Genomic DNA, 23,076 nt, shown 5'->3' with positions numbered 1-23,076 from the left:
CGGGAAGTCCACTAATTTTTAATAAATATGATTTTAATTAAACATATGGTCAGCAATTTTGATCCACTTTTATTCTTTCATTTGTATCTTTTGACTTGATGTTGATCTTACATCTGTGTTTCTAAGAAATATGATAACTTTAGAATGATTCTGTTGGAATTTTCCAAAGAAAGTGTACAAGGTTTGTTTGGCCAAATATTAGCATGTTATAATCAGCAGCACACACACAGAGTACTAACTTAGCTATTTGTTATAGTTAGTTGTGCTGTAGTTCCTTATACAGCTGAGTTTCTAAAAGTCTCTAGTGTTCTTGTAGGCAGACTAAACACTATATCTTTCCTTACTAAAGTGAGATTTCTTAGAAATTTGTTAGAATACTTTTTACTCTGTAATCTTAAATTTTTTAGGTTGCAATGAATGTGTATGAATTATCATCAGCTGCTGGATTACCTTGTGAGATTGATCCTGCTTTGGTAGTAGCTCTTTCTTCACAAAAATCAGGTAAAATGCATTAGTAAATACATAGTGGTCTTAGTAAACTACCAGGACAACACAGATATAGGTATGAGATAGATACTTAACTATTTATTCAAATGCCTGCTTTAAATATCAAAATGTTGTTTACTTCATTTTTTGGTAGTTGGAGTATATCAATGCAGAAAAGATCCCTGTCTTCTTGGAGCTATGTTATTAGCGTAATCATCATACAGATTAGATATTTAAATCGTAAGACTGGGTGAGATTATTTAGTCCATTCAGTACACAGAAGTGAAGAGAATCAGAGTCTGAGCCCCGGGACACTTTCAAGTTTAAGAAAGTGGGACCTGGGACACTTTCAAGGAGAAGGGGAAAGACTACCAAAAGAAACTGAGAAGGATCTGTGAAGGAGAAGAAAACCCAGAAGAGGATTGCTTCCAGGAAAGTGGAAAGGGCATGATCAGCTATATATGTGTGATAGGAGCAGTGTCAGTGGAGTCTTAGGGGCAAAAGGCTCATTAAAGAGTGCTTAAAAGAGAAAATAGGAGAAAAGTAATTGGAGATAGTGAATATAAAACGACTTTATCCCAGAGTTTTACTGTGTAAAGGGAAGCAAAGAAATAAAATTATAGTAGCTGGGGCAAGAGTAAATCAGAAGTTGTAGCCCCAGCTACTATAATTTTATTTCTTTGTTTCCCTTTCACATTCATATATGTTTGAGGAAAAAAATTAAGAGTTTTTTTGGATGATTTTGCAGAGTAAGTTATGAGATAATAAATTTTCTATGTTGTAACAGAATTTTTCTGTAAAATAATTTGTTATTTTCAAGTAGGAAATTTTAGTATTCCACAGTAATCATAAACATATTTTTAGTCCTGTAATCTTACAATTAAAAAAATTTTTTTGCCTTACTGTTTTATTAGAGGTTCTTGAAATATGTCAGAACTTGGTAATAGCCAAGTGATATGTACTATTTCTAGAGTAATGTGTACTGTTTCTATTCATTCTATATTTCTTTTTAAAAAGTGATTTTTATTTTTTCCATTATAGCTGGTTTACAGTGTTCTGTCAGTTTTCTACTATACAGCAGTGTGATCCAGTCACACATACACATATACATTCTTTTCTCACATTATCATGCTCTATCATAAGTGACTAAATATAGTTCCCTGTGCTATGCAGTAGGATCTCTTTGCTTATCCACTCCAGATGCAGTAATTTGCATCTATTAACCCCAGACTCCCAGTCCATCCCACTCCTTCCTCCTCCCCTTTGGCAACCACAAGTCTATTCTCCAAGTCCATGAGTTTCTTTTCTGTGGAAAGGTTCATATGTGCCGTATATTAGATTCCAGATACAAGTGATGTCATATGGAATTTTCTTTCTCTTTCTGACTTATTTCACTTAGTATGAGAGGCTGTAGTTTCATCCATGTTGCTGCAAATGGCATTATTTTGTTCTTTCGTATGGCTGGGTAGTATTCCATTGTGTATATATTCCACATAATCCATTCATCTGTCAGTGGACATTTAGGTTGTTTCCATGTCTTGGCTATTGTGAATAGTGCTGCAGTGAACATGCGGGTGCATGTGTCTTTTTCAAGGAAAGTTTTGTCTGGATATATACCCAAGAGTGGGAATGCTGGGTCATATAGTAGTTCTACATTTAGTTTTCTGAGGCACTTCCATACTGTTTTCCATAGTGGTTGTACCAATTTACATTCCCACCAACAGTGTGGGAGGATACCCTTTTCTCCACACCCTCTCCAGCATTTGTTATTTGTTGCCTTGTTAATGATGGCCATTCTGATAGGTGTAAGGTGGTACCTCATAGTAGTTTTGTTTTGCATTTTTCTAATAATTTGTGATATCAAGCATTTTTTCATGTGCCTCTTGGCCATCTGTATATTTCCTTTGAAGAAATGTGTATTCTGGTCTTTTGCCCATTTTTCAATTGGGTTGTTGGGGTTTTTTTTGCTGTGCAGTTGTATAAGTTGTTTGTATATTTTAGAGATTAAGACCTTGTCAGTTGCATCATTGAAACTATTTTCTCCCATTCCATAGGTTGTCCTTTTTTTTTTTTGGTTTCCTTTGCTGTGCAAAAGCTTGTCAGTCTGATTAGATCCCATTGGTTTATTTTTGCTTTTATTTCTGTTGCCTTGGGAGACTGACCTAAGAAAACGTTTGTACTGTTGATGTCAGAGAATGTTTTGCCTATTTATTCTATATTTCTTGTAACAAAATTGTAATAGATTCTATAAAGGCTCTGTAAACTATATAGAAATTAAATTTGCTTTTTCTGATTTAGATAATCAACTGTAACCAATCTTGAAAGAAATACTTTTAATTTTTCTCCCTTAGAAAACATAAGTCCAGAAGAAGAATATAAAATTGCCTGCCTCCTCATGGTCTTTGTGGCAGTTTCTTTGCCAACACTGGCCAGTAATGTGATGTCTCAGTATAGCCCTGCTATAGAAGGTAATAGTGGTTTAAAATTGTATTGGCACTGGAAAAGTTCAAGTTTTGATATAGTAGCTACTTTTCAATTAATTGATTTTTTTATGTAATAAAATGTGGGTTAAAGTTCTGCCACTTACTAACTGTATAACCTTGAATAGTCGAATTTTCTTTTTCTAAGCCCCAGTTCCATAATCACATACGAAATGTGTATGTGAACCTGTGGGTGCCTGTGTGTGGCAGTGAATGGTGAGGGAGTTTCTAACCCAGGATTGTGTTAAGGATTGATTGAGGAAATGCTCATAAAGCAGCCAAGCATTTATTTTTTAAATTTCTAAAACAATGTAAAATTTAGAAATGATTTCTTTTAGGGGTCTTTGAAAATGTGCCTCTTCAATACAAATAAAAAAATTTCTTGCTCTTTTGCTACACTATTTTTCAAAGCAGTAATTCTTTGAAAAATGAAAGAAAAGCAAGGCAGGTTATGCCAACTCTGTATTTAATCATGCCACTATTCATATAGATTACGGAGTCATTAAAGATTACTTTTTGTGTTTTTGATATTTTGGAGTCACACAGAAACCAAAACCCTATTTGCACTTTCTCAGGGCACTGCAACAACATACATTGCTTGGCCAAAGCCATCAACCAGATTGCCGCAGCTTTGTTTACAATTCACAAAGGAAGCATTGAAGATCGGCTTAAAGAATTTCTGGCGGTATGTATAATCAAGTAGCAAAACTAATGATGCTTTTTAAAGAAAATTAAAAATCGTAACTATGAGATTATAACAAAGTAAATTTTATTTATTTACTTATTCATTTTTGAAAAAGGAGCAGATGAAGGCAGGGCATAAAATCAAGGAGCAGTTAATTTAGTATTTTTTCCTTTTGACTTAGAAGTTTCTCATTTCTAGAGCTCTGCAGTATGACCTTTTTTCCTAAACTGGTGTTTGGACTATCCTAGAATTTTGCCTAGGATTTGAAAGAGAAAAAAACAAAACGAAGGAAAATTGAGGCAAAGGGTGAATGTTCCCACTAACAGGATATATTTTACTAATTTCCATTTATGTGGAGAAAGACTGTTAATGGTCCCAAACTCAAAAGGAAGACTACTACTCACTATCCAGAGAGGGTAGTAGTGCCAACTGTTGCCTCATGAATATGGCTCTTAGTTTCTGTGGAAGGGTAGCTCTTTCCTTTATCACTGTACTTTTTCTATGTATTACTTAAGAGAAAGTTGCACTGTGATATAAAGCACACTATAATATTTGCTTCTTTTCAAGTTATAAATGCTGTTAGCTTTTTAAATTTTTAAAATTTTGAAAGCAAATGTAGTACTCACTTAGGACAAAATAACATCTATTTCAAAGGGAACAGTATTAAGAGTTAAATTTTTTCTTTTCATTTTTTTTCTTTTATTCAAAATTTAGTGTCCTAATCTCCCTATGGTCCCATTAACTCACACTCAATTTGAAAATTTCTTATTTGAGAATTAAGAAATATAGTTCATACAGATATTGGGAAGAGAAAAATCAATTTAAAATCATTTTTTTAAAAAAAGGTTTGTTCTAAAAAAATGAATTTTAGAGACCAATAAGAATATTGAATTACATTTATTATCTTGTGTCTGTTTATACCGTAATAGCTCTTAAATTTTGCTTGAATGTGAAGAACCTAAGCTCACCTTGTTATTTAATTGCTCATTATCTTAAATGTAGCCACTGAATGGTTAAAATGTCTTACAAGCACAGTGAAAATAGACAAGTAACTTTTGAACATTTTACTTTATTTTAAAAACTTATTTATTTAAAATGTATGTATACTTTTAAGCTTGCGTCCTCCAGTCTACTGAAAATTGGCCAGGAGACAGATAAAACAACAACAAGAAATAGAGAATCTGTTTATTTACTGCTAGATATGGTAAGTCTTATTTTAATTTTTGTTAACAACAACGAAGTTCCAGTCATTCCTGATAATCTTTTCTTGGTATTTTAGTTATTAAATAACATTAAGAGCTTTTATGTGTGTCCATTGCCCTAAGGTGAGTCTCTTGTATACAGCAGATTATAGGCTCTTGCTTTTTTATCCAGTCTGCCACTCTGTGTCTTTTAATTGGAGCATTCAGTCCATTGACATTTAAGGTAATTATTGATAAATATGTATTTATTGGCATTTGAAACCTTGTTTTCCACTTGATTCTGTGTTTCTCCTTTGTTCCTTCCTTTCTTTGGTTGGATGATTTCCTTGTATTTTATGCTTGTGTCCTTTTCTTTTTAGTTTTTGTGAATGTAACGTTTGAAATTGATCTGTGGTTGCCCTGTTTTTCAAGTATGTTAACCCCTTCCTTTATCTGCTTGCTTTAGCCTGGTAGTCATATAGGCTCAAACACGTTTTAAAAAAAAAGTTAGATTTTCTTACTGTCCTTCCCTACATTCTGTGATTTTAAAGTCCTTTTATAAGATCTCCATATTTGTCCTTTTGCTGTTCATTATGTTTGTCATCACTTTTACAATAGGGTTTTGGTTTTTTTTCCCTTTTAGATCTGTATACTGGCTTATTTAAATGATTGCTTTCCAGTTGTGATTTCCTCCATCCTATTTCTTCTTATTTCTTTTTTATTTAGAGAATCCCTTTCAGTATTTCTTTTAGAATGGGTTTAGTATTGCTGTACTCTTTTAGCTTTTGTTTGTTGGAGAAATTCTTTCTCCTTCTATTTTAAATGGTATTCTTGCTGGGTAGAGTATTCTAAGCTGCAAATTTTTCCCTTTTGGAACTTTGAATATCTCTTGCCACTCTCTTCTGGCCTATAGTGTTTCTGTAGAGAAATCAGCTGATCGCCTTATAATTAACACTTTGTTTTTCTCTTGCTGTCTTTAGAATCCTCTCTTTATCTAACTTTTGCCATTTTTATTAGATTATGTCTTGGTGTGGGCCTGTTTGGGTTCAACTTGTTTGAGGCCCTCTGCGCTTCCTGTATCTTGATATCTCTTTCCTTTAGATTTGGAAAGTTTTCAGCCATAATTTCTTCAAATATATTTTCAATCCACTTTTCTTTTTCTTCTCATTCTGTAATCCCCGTTTGTAGATTGGCCCGCTTTATATTATCCCGTAATCTCTTACCTTGCTTTCATGTTTTTTCATTTGATTTTCTGTCTGCAGTCCGGATTGGGTGATTTCCATTATTCTATCTTCCAAGTCACTAATTCATTCTTCTGCATTATTCATTCTGTTCTTTAGTGCCTTTAACTCAGTTTACGCCTCTGCAAATGAATTTTATAATTTTTCTTGGTTCCTCCTTGTGTTTTCTAGTTCCCACTACCTGCAGATCACATAGGAGGTTCTGCTTCACGCTTAGCCCCCACTGCCATTAGCTCTCACAAAAGGTGCCTGGCCACCCGTATCCTGAATGAGAGGCATCTGGTCTCCCGTAGCCCAAGCAAGTGGCCTCTCACCATCTGTAGCCCACGCCAGAGGTGCCTTACCCTCTGAGAGTCCACACATGTGCAGGGAGATTCCTATGGCAGGCCTTCCCTCCTTCTCTCGCCCACCCCAGCAACAGCACCTTGGTTCTCCTGTGGGCCCAGGCCTCCTCCCAGGTTCCCTGGGCTGTGGCCTTCCACTCCCTGGCCCCTCAGGCTGTCTCCACACAGCCAACCCTAGTCTGGAGGAACTGATCTCTGGAGCCAGAGTCTCAGCACCCAGCCCCCTCTCAAGCATCTCAGGCTGTGGTGTCAAGAGACAGTGGTGCAGATGATCTCTGCAGCTCTCACTCTCCTTTGCCCTCCTCAGTCCAGTTACTGAGCTTTTTCTCAGTGACTTTGGCTGATCTCCTTGTTGGTTAGGTGGTTTCCCAGGGTGTGGGTTCCTTTTCTCTTTAACAGCTCCTTCTTAGGAATGCTAGTCCCATCTTGATTCCTTTTCTCTCTCTCTCTCTTTTTTTCTTTTGTTCTACCCATTTATGTGGAGGGTTTCTTGCCCTTTTTGGAGGTTTAAGTTCTGCCAGTGTTCAGTAGATGTTCTGTGTGAATGATTTTACATGTAGATGTGTTGTTTTGATGTTTGTGGGAGCAGTGAGCGTGACATCTTACTCCTCCACTGTCTTGATCCTACTCCCTAAATAACATTAAGAGCTGATGTACTTTTTTGACCATTCATTTATATTCACTCTACCCAGGTCACATACTTTTTAAAAATTGCTGAAAAGACTGATGTCACTTGTATTTTACCATGAGAATCACATGAGAAAACAAAATAAAAGATCACCATTACCTGTAGAGTATTGTCTTATGAATAATTTTTCAACCTACGAGGAAACACTTGGGCCTTATATATTCCTAGTGTATCAGTGTCGGCTTTTCTAGTTTTCCGAGTTTTTTATTTTCTGACTCCATTCTACCTATATAATAAATTTTCCTATGCCTAGTCAGTTCCGTCTCTTCATTGCCCATGAAACCATTTGTGTTTGTTTTTACCATGTGATTCTTTCCTCTCTTGTAATAATTTCTTTTTTCTGCAGAGGTCTGTGTCTGTCCTAATAATGATTCAATGTGCTTCCTAGCTCAAATCTTTTTTTCATATAAACTTTCTTGATTACTTTGGACTACATTTATTTTTCTTTTGCATATTCTAGAACTTTTAAAAGAGTTTTCCACTTGATCATAGATGGTCTCATGTTTGATTTGGCTTTTTAGCTTAGTCTTGGATTCTTAGTTAGACTTGAAAACCACATTTTAAATATGTATGTGTTCTATTTTGTGTCTAATATGTTGTTATGGGCAATGAAGGTGTTGGATATTTCCCATGATTAATTGATTTAATTGAAAAGTAGTGATTTAAAGCATTTTGATAGTATATACTGTAGCGCATTTACATTTCAGATTTTAAAGTAAAAGGAAATAATTTATGTCTGTTTCTATAAGAACAGTATAAAATTACACTTTACTAGTTGTCAATAAATGTTCTCATTATAAATAACTTAAAGTGATGTATTTTTTGGAATTTTTCAGATTGTGCAAGAATCCCCATTCCTGACAATGGATCTTTTGGAATCTTGTTTTCCTTATGTCTTGCTGAGAAATGCATACCATGCTGTCTACAAGCAAAGTGTTACATCTTCTGCATAAAACATCTACTTATGAAGACAAGCACGCATTTTTGTTGCCTCAGTTTTACCTGTAAACAGTGGAACTATTTTACCTTAAGGCCTGAAAAACAGTTTTGTGGATTATAAATTACTTTCATACGGTTGTATTTTCTGATCATTGGTTTCTTATATGGTTGTACTTCCATATACTTGGTTGATTTAGGTTGCACATTTGCTGAATTTACTGAAATTATTCCAATAATTTTAGAGTATCATTTGTTTAAAAAACATACATTATCTCTATGTTTTTGATATTTGATAATGAAAAAAACTTTGCTTGTTTATTTCTGAAAAAGAATTGTATTTAGTGATTATTTTAGGTAGTAATATTATAGCATTCATCTGTGTGTAAATTATTTCATATAGGGAAGAGTTCTGACCTGTACCTATGGTTCTTATTGAAAACAAAACTGGATGTGCATTTCTGTGATGTTATGAATACATTTCTACTTTATTTTGAAACATTGCCAAACTAATTACTGTAACACTGTATAACATTAAAAAATGTTTAAGGACTGCTTAGCATTAGAAGCAGACTATGTCCCAAAATTCTAAAACAGCAACAAAATTGTTGCTTGTATAAAGCCTAGTGATAATTTTTAGACTAATTTCCATAGTGCCCTGTTGGCATTAGCACTACCGTTGTACCCCTGCTGTATAATAAACACCCTTAGACATTTATCAGCTCTTGATACAAATGTTAGTCCCTAACCACTTTTTATATGTTTTAAATTTTTGAAATTCAAGTGTATCTGCCATAACATAAAATAAACACTAGACTGTATCACATTTTGAATGCTTTCTTTAATTTGGGATCCTCAGAAATTTATTCAACAATAGGAAAGTTTTCATTTAAACTTAGTTTAAAATAAACTTTAGTTTAGGAATATCTAAGTATTGTATTTGATACCAGATTAGCTCTTACAAGATTCTTCTTCTTCTTTTTTTTTTTTTTTTAAATCTTTTTAGGGCTGCACCCCAACATATGGAGGTTCCCAGGCTGGGGGTCAAATCAGAGCTGTAGCCCCTAGCCTACATCACAGTCACAGCAATGTCAGATCCAAGCCTCATCTGCAACCTACACCACAGCTCACGGCAACGCCAGGCCCTCAACCCACTGAGCAAGGCCAGGGATCGAACCTGCATCCTCATGGATACCAGTCAGATTCCTTTCTGTTTAGCCACTACAGGAACTTCCTTACAAGATTTCTTTAAATGCTTGAAAAACATTCCACTAGAAAAAAATACTCAAATTAGGAAATAAAATTATGTAACCTTTTTTTTAAAAAATTAAGAACTAAAAAGAAACTTGTGTGCCATTAGCTTGCTAATTTTATGAGCAAGTGGACAGATTTATTTGAAAGACTGGGAAAAAAATTAAATGATCACAGAACTAGCGAAAATGTTGAGCACTACTACTACATCAGTCAATAATGAATGGGAAGGACATAAGGGCCTGTTGCTTGGAAGTTGGCATGGAGGGTAGAGTAGCGCATTTAGTTTGAAAACTAACCAGATGTTTTGCTCTTTGATTGGCATTGTGAAGACCGATCCTCAGCTCTCTGTATCTGGGTATCACATAGAGCTTCTGTAGTTCACAGCCTCTTAATTTATGTACTGATAACTTGTATTAATATAAAAGGAGGCTACTGTGAACTCAGTTATAATTCTCATGTTCAGATACAGGAATGAAAGTGAAATGCCACAGGTTTATCATCTTTCCATTTTGTGTATGATAGCTCTAGTCTATATTTAAAGCAGAGAATGGTTGTCACCGTCTGCTGAAAATTACCAGTGGTTCCACTGAGGATTTTCTATAAGGGAAGGAATTTTTAAATGAAATAGTTAAAACTTGAAATAGCCTGAATATACAGTGAAGAGTTGAAACTAAGATTAAATGCTGTTTACTTTGAAAATATTAGGATCCTGGAGTGGTTATAACTTGTCTGTAATGATATCCTCAGAGATAAACTAGACATTTGAGTATATACAGTTCGATTGAGGTAATACATGGAAGGGCATAAGGACCTACATTAGACATTATTTAACTCTGTTCAGGCTGAAAGAAAAGGTCACTCTTTTATAGTCAGGTGAAGTTTGTCTTTCCCCAGTTTTTTTCTCATATACCCTGACTGATTGACTGACTGGTGTACTGTGTGATTATTCTTCGCAGAGAGTTTTTCTACCCTCAAAATAAATGAATTTTTAAAAATAAAGTTAAAAGTAAATTGACAACTACGGCTTTTAACATCTTGTTTGTCTTAACTTTTCTTTTTTCCTTCCAAATTTATACAACATACTGTTTTTGTTGTTTCCTTTACAATAATGTGATCATACCATGTATACTTGCCTGTCATCTACTTATTTCACTCAAGTAGAAAAAGGTCTTTGATATTTGATATTCTTTTTAATACCTTCATATACAGCAAAACTAGTTTAACAGTCTTATTTGGATGAAAGTTTAGGCAGGTTTCTTGTTTTTAATTACAGGCATACCTTGGAGATACTGTGGATTCAGTTCCAGCCTAGTATAATAAAATGCGTATCGCAGCAAAGCGAATCACATTAATTTTTTTTGGTTTCCCAGTGCACATAAAAGTTATATTTACACTATAGTGTGGTAACTGTGAAATAGCATTATGTCTTTTTAAAAATGTACATACTTTAAAATATTTTATTGCTAAGAAATGCTAACCATCATCTGATAATGCAGGGTTGCTACAAAAATTCAATTCAGAAAAAAAGCAGTATCTGCAAAGTGCAATAAAGCAAAAGTGCAATAAAATGAAGTATGCTTGTATTATAAATACATTGTATCTTGGGGAACTTGGGCTATTATTGCTTTAGGATAATTTCTCACAAGTAAAACTGCTTGGTAGAAGGATGTATACATTTTAAACTTTGATACATATTATTATATTTCCCTCCAATAAGATTGTATCAGTTTTACTCCTACAATTGTGTGTGTGAGTATAATTTCCTCCACTATTGTCAATGAATCTTTGCCTCTTTAAAAGATGAAACGTAAGAGCTCCCTCTGTGGCACGGCGGGATTGGCAGCATCTTGGTAGCGTTGGGATACAGGTTTGATCCCTGGCCTGGCACAGTGGGTTAAAGATCTGGCATTGTCACAGCTGCAGCTTAGGTCCCAACTGCCGCTCGGCTCTGATCCCTGGCCTGGGAGCTTCATGTGCTGCTTTATATGCTGCTTCATATATGCAGGGCAGCCAAAAAAATGGAAAAAACAATTTTTTAAATAGATGAAACATAGATCTTGCTTTAATTTGCATATCTTTGCTTACTAGTGGAGTATCTTTTTTTATGTTGATTGTTTTTATTTAATGAGTTACTCATTTTCATTCTTTTTGTTATTTTCCAATGGAGTGGTCAAAAGATTTTCCTTTAAAATACTAATGGAACACAATTGCATGTGTAACAATTTTTAGTGCATGTATTTAGGATTGAAAAAAAACCCTATACAATACTGAGTATAGTGATATAACTAATAAAATGTACTAACTGTGCATAGAAATTAATGTTAGTATATGGCTATTTTGATTACCTAATTTTTTTTCTTTCTTTTGACTATGTCTGTGGCATGCAGAAGTTCCCAGGCCAGGGATTGTTTTCAAGCCACAGCAATGGCCCAGACCACATCAGTGACAGTGCCAGATCCTTAATCTACTGGACCACCAGGAAACTCTGATTACTGAATTTTAATTGACTTTTAGAGATATAAGACATTTATTTACAAATCCAAGGTAAGAACAGCATTGATATAAAAAGGGTATATACCTGTTAAAGAATGAAAAGATGTCCAATTTAAATATATGAACTTTAGATTGAAATTATACTAATACTCAAATTCCTTTATTCTGAATTTATACTGTTAAATAGGTATATTATAAATTACATACTTAGCAGCTTCCAAAAGATGCTCTTTGTGTGTTCAGATACTATATGTAGCAGACTGTATACCAATTTTAACCTCAGGTAAAAATATCTACTGATGAGAAGATAAAAAGTTGTATAAGACTTCTCTTGCCTTTCATACTCATGACCTGGTACACAAAATTTTCAAAAGAAAAAGTCACTTTCCTCCTAAATTGATGTAATTAATACTAACCTTTTTTTCTTTTTTTTCTTTTTGACTTTTTAGGGCTGCACCCGTGACATATGGAGATTCCCAGGCTAGGAGTCCAATTGGAGCTACAGCTGCCAGCCACAGCCATAGCCGCAGCCACAGCAATGCAGGATACAAGTCATGTCTGCAACGTACACCACAGCTCACAGCAAAGCCGGATCCTTAACCCACTAAGCAAGGCCAGGGATCAAACCCGCAACCTCATGGTTCCTAGTCAGATTCGTTTCCACTGCACCACAACAGGAACTCCAATACCAACCTTTTAAATTACCAATAAAATAAGCATTTACATTACATCCTCTATGTTAACCTGTAAAGTTCTTTATATTTTAATGTGCTAGCTAAAATTAAGCATCTATTATTCCATCCTAGACTTCATTTTATGGAAAGTCTTCCCATCTTACAAAATGCTTTGGAATCTAGGTAAAGTGGCCTTTTTGTTATTAAAAATGCAGAGGAAATAAAATCTCTACCATATATTATATTAAATATAATAGAAGGGTTGGCATGGCTTCATGTAAATTAACTATCTTATGGCTCACTGCTTGATGACTTGGGCTTGGTTTAGAAAGCCTGATGCTGTATAACAGAGTTTACAATTCTCAGATCAATGCCAAAGCATTAGTGAATTCAGTTTATTTCCTTCTTTATAACAAACCTACTTTAATTGGATCTGTGAACTCTGAATGTAGAAGCAAAGAACAAATGAAGAAGACAGGCAGACCACAAAAAGGAGAAAAAGAGCTAGTTAGTGCTCCCTGTGACAGACATGCTAATTGATGGAGGAAGCCATAGAAGGCCATGTCTTATTTCTGATTATTGTACCCATCTTGACCCTCACCTTTCTACATCTTTGTCTTTGTAAGTAAGACATGAACAAGTTCTTGGTGTAGGAGTATTCTGGCCAACCTCTTCCATGAGGTCCACAAACCTGGGAAATAGGTGAGTGAAGATGGGGCTATATGAGGTACGCAAACTTGGTGATTGCTGTGTCTTAACTGGTATATGGTTGAGTCACAGTTCATGTGTTGATCAAATGCTCAGTGGTTGAATCTTGAAATTAATATTTGGACAAGTACTAGGTTGAAAAGTACTGTCATAAAATACAAGTTCTACAATACATGAATAAAATTTATTCAAAAATTATTATTTTTTCAGTTTTACTTAAAATTTTAATGTAGCTCAAAATCATTAATTTCTCTGTTCTGTCGATTGATAAATTGCTCCAACACTCAAGATAAATTACTCATTTAAGATAAGAAATATTTACCTTCAAGTATAGGGCAGAGAGCAACTCATGATGAAGTTGCTATTAAATTATTAAAATTTGCTTTTTCTCCATTAGTAATGAAGTTAAAGACATTTCTTCTTTAACTTGGATTTAAAGTTTTGGAGGGCAGTGGTGATGCTAAAAATTTCGTTAAAATACACTCACAAACTGAAACTTTGTGCACTCATGCATAAGCTTTTCAGAAGCGAACCTGAGATACAGTGCCCTTGTTTATTTTTCTCTAATATTTTTGCATGGATTTACTGTATCATACTATTGCTTGAGAACAAAAAACTCAGTAAATCTTGGTTCTAGAAATGTGACAGTGGAGCAGTATGACTGGCTCTCATCTCAAGATAAAAATATTGCTTCTGGGTTCTCTATTTGCATATTATCTTTAGTTACATACACACCAATTTCAGCATCTTTCCTGCAGTAGAAAGAGAATTTTTACAGCAAGTATCACATAAAAAATACTTTCATTCTAAAGGTACATTCATAATTAAACTGATGGATGAAATTCAATATATTAAATACATAGGCCGATTATTCCATTCCAAGCTACATCTAAAATGTTTATTTGAAAGTGAACATTCAACGATTACTTATAAGTCAGTTAAGATGTCGTGCTAATTAGATATAACCATAACCTATGTGATTACATAGTCATTGATTACTCACAAGCTATGGGTGCCAGAAAGCACTCTAAAGTAGGCTTCAACTGTTAAACCTCCCAAAGGCTGAAGCTGAGGCACAGATAATGTACACATTCCCAAGCAGAAGCTTAACTTCAGTTCATTCATAATTCTTACCTTCAGCCAAAATGTACAAGGGTCTTTGTGTGCAGTCTGAAGCAAGGCCCAACTGGCAGAACTTGAGGTGGGACCGAAGGGAAAATTTGACCTTGACTATTAATAGGGGCTTTGTCCAAACCAAAATTGTTGGCTAGGGTAATAATGAAAGCTAATATTTATTGAGAGGTCACTATGTACCAGACACTGTGGTATTTTTATATAATTTAATTCTCTAGCTATTGCTCATTTCATTCTCACAGTAACCCTACGTGATGATTATCCTCATTTACTTATGGGGAAACAGAAGCTCAAGGAAGGTAAGTAACCTGTTCAAACTCAGACTGCAAGGAAGTAGCAGAGCCAAGATTTAAATCTGGCCCGAGCTGCATTCTTATTATATTGTCTCTCAGGTCTTCCAGATATGAATGTGGCTTTTTCTAAGCCAATAGTATTTAAAGATGCTTTGCATGAATTTAACTGCAGCTCAAGGAGGAAAAAAATAATACTGAGTGCTTACATTGCGCCACTCTCAATACTAGGCATTTTCATGTCCCTTATTTAATCTCCAAAACCAAATTACATAGTAAGGGTATTTTCACAATTTTCATGAATGAATGGGAAGTTGTCTCATATCTTTACTTTTATATATTGTTTTACAGCTACACCTTCAGCATATGGAAGTTCCTGGGGCTAGGGGTTGAACTGGAGCTGCAGTTGAGGCCTACTCCACAGCTATGACAACACTGGATTCAAGCTGCATCTGCAAACTATGCCACAGCTTAGGACAACACTGGACTCTTAACCCACTGAGCCACAATAGGAACTTCAGTCTCACAGCTTTAAATCTCTTACCCCAGTGTCACAAAATTACTGAGTGACAGCACTGAGATTGAAATATACCGCTGTTGGATTTCTAGCCCATGCTTCTGCTATCTTATGCTCTTTCCCAAAACACTTGAAAATATTTTCTGGTGTAAAAAATAGCTTGAGGGTACATGCCTACTTTCTGTCCTCTTTGGCAGGATTTGCTTTGTTTTTTTTTCCCTCTCATCCTTCACAGCTCAATCTCTACTGAATTATATGTCTTTCCTAGTCTATCTTCACACTCTCCTATCCCTCCTATAGTATGTCATTTTTATCAATTTTGAAATTACTTGTTTTAATTGTGAGGCTCAAGCTTATGTAGTAGTATTTACTATGTTAAGAAAAATGGTATTTTGGTAAGTTTGTGAAGCTAACCCAGCTATTGAAGTGAGATCCTCCTTTGAATATTCATTACCTGTCCTAGCATTAGACTTAGTGTAGGGAGCTCTGTAAATGACTGAATGATTCTGCATTTATGAAAGATGAACTTATTTTCAAGATAATAGCTAATACTTGAATGAAAAACCCCTTAGGCAGCAATGCTTGTAATAAAGGAACAAGTTAATTTTTTACACCTAGATAGACCCTTAGAAATTACTTCAACCTACTCAAAGATTAAGTACTTAAACCAAAGTTGCATAGAAAAAGACATTTGGGACTAGAATGCTAACTTTTTTCTTTTTGGGTGTGCCTGCAGCATGAGGTTCCCACGCAATAGGAGTGACCCGAGTCACACAGTGTCACACAGTGACAATGCTGGATCCTAACCACTAGGCCACCAGGGAACTCCTAGAATATTCTTGATTCTTGGTATAGAGCTCTTTGCACTATGTAATGCTACTGCATATATACTTGTAGTTATATAGTCATAAACCCTTAATCATAATGAACATTTATTGGTTCTTGGTAGGACTTGGGGTGGTGGATGTAAGGTATGATGGCCATGTTATCAAATTAATCTGAGATTTGAATCCAGCTCTGTCACTTAAGGATGAATTGCATGATTCTTCTGAGTTTGTTTTCTTAAGTCTAGAGTATGGATAATATCTACCTCAATGGCAGTTGTGAGGATTAAAGTAAATGAGATCATATATGTAAATCAATGAGATGGGGTCCTGCCATATAGTAGGCATTCGGTAAATGGTGTTTGTTTTTCTGATATTATTGGCTTTTTGGTTTTCCTTCTTATATGATTTGCTTTCAGAGAGTTCATCATGGTTTTTATGACTAGTATAACATCACAATTTATGAGAATGGGACATCTTGTCAAGACTACATACATCTAGCTCTGTTTTGAAAGTTACTACGTTGTCTTAAACGGTAAGTTTTATTTTATTTTTTTAAGACTGCTCTATACTATGCAGACTTTATACTGTGTTTTTGTATACTATAAACAACAAACGTAAAGGTTATATTTTCAGATGTCATTGCAGTATCCAGAACAATTTCAACAGTTGCTCATTGGAAGCCTCTATGCTTTTCTTTGCATTGTTTTCTACCTCTGGAAATAGAATCTTTTCTTATATTCTGGTGGCAAATCATTACAACCTTTTTCCTTAGCACATCATCCTTTATTTTGAACCCTGTGGATGCCTTTATTATAGTACTTATTGAATCACAGTGTAATCATTACTTACCTGTGTCTTCTTCAATTCTGGAAATGCCTTAAGGTCAAAGTCCATGTTTATTTCATCTTTCAGTTTAGTCAACCCCCAACACTGCACAGCCCTCAGAAAATATTCTGTGAAGTTGTCTGATGGCTAGGCAGATGCTACAGAACTCCATTGGAAATGATGCCCTTTATGTCATGTTGGGAGCAAATGGTTATTTTTCTCTTTGTTCTTGTGGAGGGGCAGGGCATTATCAGTTACAGGTAAGTGGAGAGTTCCAGCACCTGGAATAGAGATTGCTCAATGGTGACACAAAAAAGTGGTTTCTGTGATTTTTCCTAATGAGATGATTCATATGTCTGGAGTATTTGGGTGGGGGGGTGGGGGGGAGGAGGAGAGATGAAGGAGCTGAGCTTCTTATATAAACAGGCATAAGAGCGGGAAGATAAAAAGTATTCCATGCCACAGGAAAAAAAAAAAAAACTTTTTTTTTTTTTTTTCCAAATTAAGTGAAATGCCAAGGGCAAAGAAGAGGAACCATCAGAGAAATTACAAGGTGACTGCTCAGGTCACTGTCCTGAAATAGAGATATGATCCTTTCAATCTGGTGACTCACCTCTAGCTAGAGCCAGTACTTCATAAAAAGGCAAGAGCTTTGAGATACTTAATTGTAATCTTATCCCTTTGCAGAAATACCTCCCATACTCAAGCTGGTCTGATGATCTTCTCATGTCACCAGGCACAAGGATTAGTTATCCTATCAGTATAACTTCTCATCTTTTCTCAGGATTGCACTGGCAATTAATAGCCTTGGCAGGTGATCACACAGTGAGGACCGACCAAACTCATAGGCTTCCAAGACAGCCCAACACCCTTGAAGAATAAATGTCTCTGCTGCTGGATGTCACAGCACCCAGAAAGTGATTAGAGGAAGCAGCTGATGACCTCTCCAATGAGTGCTGCTATTCCTGTCATATCTGAACCCAAGTCCAAAGGTTGTTGGTGAGGGAACCAATACCATGACTCCCATCTGAAAGATCACACCACTCTACTACATGCTCTTCAGCCATAAGCCAGTCAGCCTTTGAGACAAGTAGTCTTTCCATTGATTCTATACAGAATGTTACAGCTGAAAGATAGGGGTGGTATTTAAAGAACAGCATCTGAATCCCCCAGACCACTGTTTGTAAGCCTATTGTAGGAATTCTGCTTTGCTTCATATATTTACCTCATTGTACCTTTGAAGCAGAGGTTCTAAAAGTGTGCACAGGGTGGATCCTCATAATGAGTTTAACTCTCTCTGTGTGTGAGAAGGAGAACACCTCGAGAGTACTTATATTCCTGGGGGACACCCAGGTAGTGGTGCTCACCACATGCTCTGACATAATTACTTTCCCCCAAAATACAGCCAAGGGCATCTCTACCAATGCATTTCTGTAACATCTGTCTAGCCATTAGCCTTTTCCTCCCCAAAGCATCTTTTCTGAGAGGGAAAGTTATTGGAGAGGGGTTTGTTTCCTTACCCTTTCAATTTTGAAATTAATGGGGCCCTTCATGTAACTCTAAATAGCATAAGTTCTAAAGGGATTCAGAAAAGGAGAGAATAGTGTTGTACTTTTTAAATGTACAATATTCTCAAGAATAGTTATGATGGACAATGGGTTTCTGAGAAATTATATGCTAGAGTCTCTTGTTTTAACTGTTTAAAATGATTTTTCAAAGATTGATTTGAAAAGGGTTTTCATTTTTAAAGTAATGCTTCTGCAGGAAAGTTAAACATAAATTTCCAGCTTTAACTCTACTCTACTCCTCCTTTGAGCATTGTGTATCTTTTCAGAGTCCCAAACCTCAGCAACTTTTATTTCATTTCCCTCTACTTTCCTTCTCCATCCCACATAATTCCAAAATTTAAAAGGAATAACACATTATGTCATGTCCTAGCAGTAGTTCAACAAATATTTTAAAAAAATACTTAACTAGGTGCCAGATACTAGGGGCAGAATGATAAAAACCAAACAAAACTAACAACTAAAATTACAGTTTAACTAAGCTTATCTATGGTTACCTGCCCTACTCACAGCCTCCTCTTGGGGAGATATTCCTAATGGGGGCTCCCTTCTGTGAGCCCCCACAGAGCCCCACACACTCTGATCCTAATATGTGATTTCTCCCTGGCTACAGCTGATTAAATGAGGGAGGAAACTTAATCCAAGGGGAGTTAGTGCAATGACTTGAAAACAGTGGACTCTTTTTGTCAGACTTTTCCCACATAAATTAGAACCTGAAGGCTAAAACTTGAAGTGGCTGCTTAAACAGAAAGTCTCCTGGAGTCAGGACTAAGGCAGCTATTTTATGAGGGAGGAGAGTATGAGAGAAAAGCTCAGATGAAAAGAAGGGAGTGGATGCACAGGGAAAAGTAAACAACTATAAAAGGATAAGGTTGAGAAAACATCCAGGCTCTTTTAATTTTATTCCTTGAATTAATTTGATTAGTTTTAAATTTCTTATAACCTAATTTATATTTCTTGCGCAGAGAATACCCTCAACATATATTGCTGAATGGATGAATCCATGGGGCATTGTGTCCTAAGTACTTGATGTGTACATAAAACAGATATGGTCCTTGACATCCCAGAGTACAGGGCGGAGGGAGATTTTACGGATTTGACCTTGATCACAACATGAATATTAGCATTCATTATGTGATGCAGGAGGAGAATGGTAAAGCAAAAAATGGTTGTTCATTGTTGTAGTTTTAGAACTAAACAGGGGCTCAGGTAAGGGTTTCATTGTTATTGATCATGGCCAATGGATATGTGAATGTATTAGAAAATTATTATGATATCATTAGCAAATAAAATAAATCATGCTTAACCAGAATCTAATCTGAGCTGGACTTTCCTTCTTCTCTTCCTTCCTTCCTTCGTCTTTCCTCTCTTTCTCTTTTCCTTTCTTTTTGATATCTGGCTACAATATTGTAGTCATGCACATATTTTAATTTGGTGCACGGCTTGCATAACAAAATAAGTGAAAAAGTATAAATGTTAGAGTGCACATATATTATTTATTCCAGTGACTAAGGAGTAATAACTTATTTTGTCAAGTTGCACTCTAACATTCAAGTTTTATCTATTGTGGCTACTTGGCCAAGAATTTGCAGTTCTGAACTCCATAGAATGGGAAGAAATTGTATTAACTTGTAGCAATAGACCATTGAACTTCTTAAATGTACATTTCTGAATTCATATTTTCTTTTGCTGAAAATATAATGCCTCTTTCAAATATAAAATTTTACAGGTTGTGGAAAAAGAGTGCTGCACAACTGTATTATTATAATGTGCTAAAAGATGGTACTTGTATCTCATTGGCATGTAGAGAGCTCATGTGAAAACTCTTTGATCTTTGCTGACTTTTTAGCTGAGAAGATTTGGAAATCTTTTTGGCACTGGCAAAGACAGCACTCTAGTGGCTGTTTATAGTTGGTCGATTTTTAGCAACAGATAAGATAGTCTTTGTTGAAGTCAGGTTATTAATACATAATAGGAAACATGTTACTTTAAAAGTAAATGAATATTTTCTCACATCAAAAAATTCCTCTGGTATTTGCTAATATCCAAAGCTACTTAAGAGGGGTCTATACCTTGTTTTCAATTGGTCCTATGACAAGAAATAGTACTGCAATACTCTGAGCTTTAGAAGTTTTTAGGTAAAAGGAATTTTTCATGATATAATTGATATTATAACTACTCAGCTGGACTTAAGCTTTCAAAGGCTAAGAGCATTTGCTGATTTGTTTGCATTTCCTACTCCAGCTGAAAGAATTCAAAGACATGAAGAGTCTATTGTGAGAAATGCATAAATAATGCAAAAGTTATCCTCAAGTGGTCTATCGTAAAGGATGCCAATGAAGTTATTGCTTTCAAATGCAATTATGAAAAACTTAAATTGAAAAACATATAACCTTCTCAGTTATGTTGAGGTAGTTATAGAAGTTTTTGAGGGAAGATTTCCCCTGAAATACATTTTTTTCTTCAGTGAAGTCTTTTCCCCCACTTTATTGAAATATAGTTGACATATAACATTATACAATTTTGAGGTATACAAAGTATTGGTTTGATACACTTATACATTACAAAATTATTACCACCATAGTATTAGTAGCTAACACCTCTATCCTGTCACATAATTACCATTTCTGTTTTTGTGGTGAGAATACTTATGATCTACTTTCTAGTGCACATCTGAAACTAATACAATGCTGTAAATCAACTATATTTCAATAAAAAATAAAAATTAAAAAGATCTCTCTTATCAACTTTAAAGTATGTAATACAGTATTATGATTAATCATCACTATGCTCTACATTAGCTATCCAGAATTTATTCATCTTCTAACTGAAAGTTTGTACCCTTTGGTCAACATTTGCCATTTCCCCCAACCCTATCACCTGGTAATTACTTTTTTTGGGGATCCATTCCCATGGCATGTAGAAGTTCCGGGGCCAGGGATCGAAATCACGCTGCAGCAGAACTCCAGCCCAGCAGTGACAACACTGGATCCTTAACCTGTTGAGCCAACAGGGAGCTCCAGGTAATCACCATTACTAATACCTGTGTCTATGACTTTGGCCTTTCTATTATTTTTATTTTTTTCTTTATTGACCACCCCCATGGCATATGGAAGTTCCTGGGCCAGGGATGGACTATGACCCACGGCTGTAACCTACAGCAATGCTGGATCCTTAACCCATTGCACCAGGAACCTATGCTTCCACAAAAACATTTCTTAACCCTTATGCCACAGCGGGAACTCCTATGACTTTGACTTTTTGAGATTCCATATATAAGTTTGTCTTTCTTCTGTCTTTTGTCTGACATATTTAAGTTAACATAATGCCCTCAAGATTCATCCATGTGTCATAAATGGCGTAAGTTTCTTCTTTCTCATGGCTAAATAATACTCCATTTCATATATATATACCACATCTTATCTACTCATCTGTTGATGGGCACTTAATTCCCTATCTTGGCTATTGTGAATACTGCTGCAGTGTACATGGGAGTGCTACTATCTCTTCCAGATCTTGTTTACGTTTCTTTTGGATATTTTTCCAGATGTGGGATTGCTGGATCATACGGTAGTTCTCTTTTCATTTTTTGAGACACCACCATACTGTTTGCAGTGGCTGTGGCTGTATTGGTCTCAACAATGCACAGGTGTCCCCTTTTCTCTACATCACCAGCACTTGTTTCCCTCATTTTTGAAAATAGCCTTTCTAACAGCTATGAGGCAATTGTCACTATGGTTTTGATTTGCATTTCCCTGATGACTAGGCATAGAGCACCTTTTTATGTATCTGTTGGCCTTTGTATGTCTTCTTTAGAAAAATGTCCATTTAGTTAGCTCTTTTTTTTTTTAGGGCTGCACCAGTGGCTTATGGAAGTTCCCAGGCTAGGAGTCAAATTGGAGCTGGCCTATACCACAGCCACGGCAACGCTGGATCCAGACTGCATCTGTGACCTATACCACAGTTCATGGCAATATCAGATCCTTAATCCACTGCGTCCTCATGGATACTTAAACTTGCGTCCTCATGGATGCTACTCAAATTCATTTCCATTGAGCCATGATGGAATTCCTAGATAGCTCATTTTTACATTGGATTGTATGGGGTTTTTTCTTTTTGATGTTGAGCTATATGAGTTCTTTATATATTTTAGATATTAATCTCTTATCAGATAAAAGATTTGTAAATATTTTCTCCCTTTCTCTAGATTGCTTTTTCATTTCATTGATTTTCTTTGCTGTGTAGAAGGTTTTAGTTTGATGTAGTCCTACTTATTAGTTTTATTTTTATTTATTTATTGCTTTTTAGGGCCACACCTGTGGCATATGGAGGTTCCCAGGCTAGGGGTTGAATTGGAGTTACAGCTGCCGGCCTACACCACAGCCACAGCATTGCCAGATCTGAGCTGTATCTGTGACCTACATCACAGCTCATGGCAACACCAGATCCTTAACCCACTGAGGAAGGCCAGGCATCAAACCTACATCCTCATGGATACTAGTCAGGTTCATAACCTTCTGAGCCACAATGAGAACTCCCTTCTTTTTTATTTATTAGTTTTATTTTTTTGATTGTGCTTTAAGGTGTCCTATTCTGCCCCCACCCCCGCCGACACACACACACAAAGAATCATTGCAAAGACCAATGTAAATGAGATGTCCCGTTGTTTTCCTCTAGAACTTTCATGGTTTCATGTCTCAAACCTGTTTAAGTCTTTAATCCATTTCAAGTTAATTTTTGTGTAAGGC

At 35.6% G+C, this 23,076-nt stretch overlaps 1 protein-coding gene across 4 annotated transcripts in view; it reads left to right on the top strand.

The window, feature by feature from the left end:
* The window catches only part of NCKAP1 (NCK associated protein 1), a 101,084-nt gene extending 92,217 nt beyond the window's left edge, over positions 1-8,867 (top strand). For all 4 annotated transcript variants that reach the window (XM_021075813.2, XM_003359581.5, XM_021075812.2 and 1 more), the window contains 5 exons: positions 408-501; positions 2,838-2,954; positions 3,542-3,651; positions 4,766-4,855; positions 7,942-8,867. In XM_021075813.2, the coding sequence (XP_020931472.1) occupies positions 408-501; positions 2,838-2,954; positions 3,542-3,651; positions 4,766-4,855; positions 7,942-8,058 (528 nt within the window). In that variant the 3' untranslated portion in view covers positions 8,059-8,867. The remainder of the gene's footprint in view (positions 1-407; positions 502-2,837; positions 2,955-3,541; positions 3,652-4,765; positions 4,856-7,941) is intronic.
* Positions 8,868-23,076: the final 14,209 nt, after the last annotated feature.

Source organism: Sus scrofa, chromosome 15 (assembly GCF_054392235.1).
Source record: "Sus scrofa isolate SSC_HxYL_T2T_F1_AM1 chromosome 15, Sscrofa_HxYL_maternal_Yorkshire_Landrace_v2.0, whole genome shotgun sequence".
Taxonomy (NCBI): Eukaryota; Metazoa; Chordata; class Mammalia; order Artiodactyla; family Suidae; genus Sus; species Sus scrofa.
The sequence above is the reverse complement of the archived record's forward strand: the minus strand, read 5'-3'. Positions and strand labels throughout refer to the sequence as shown.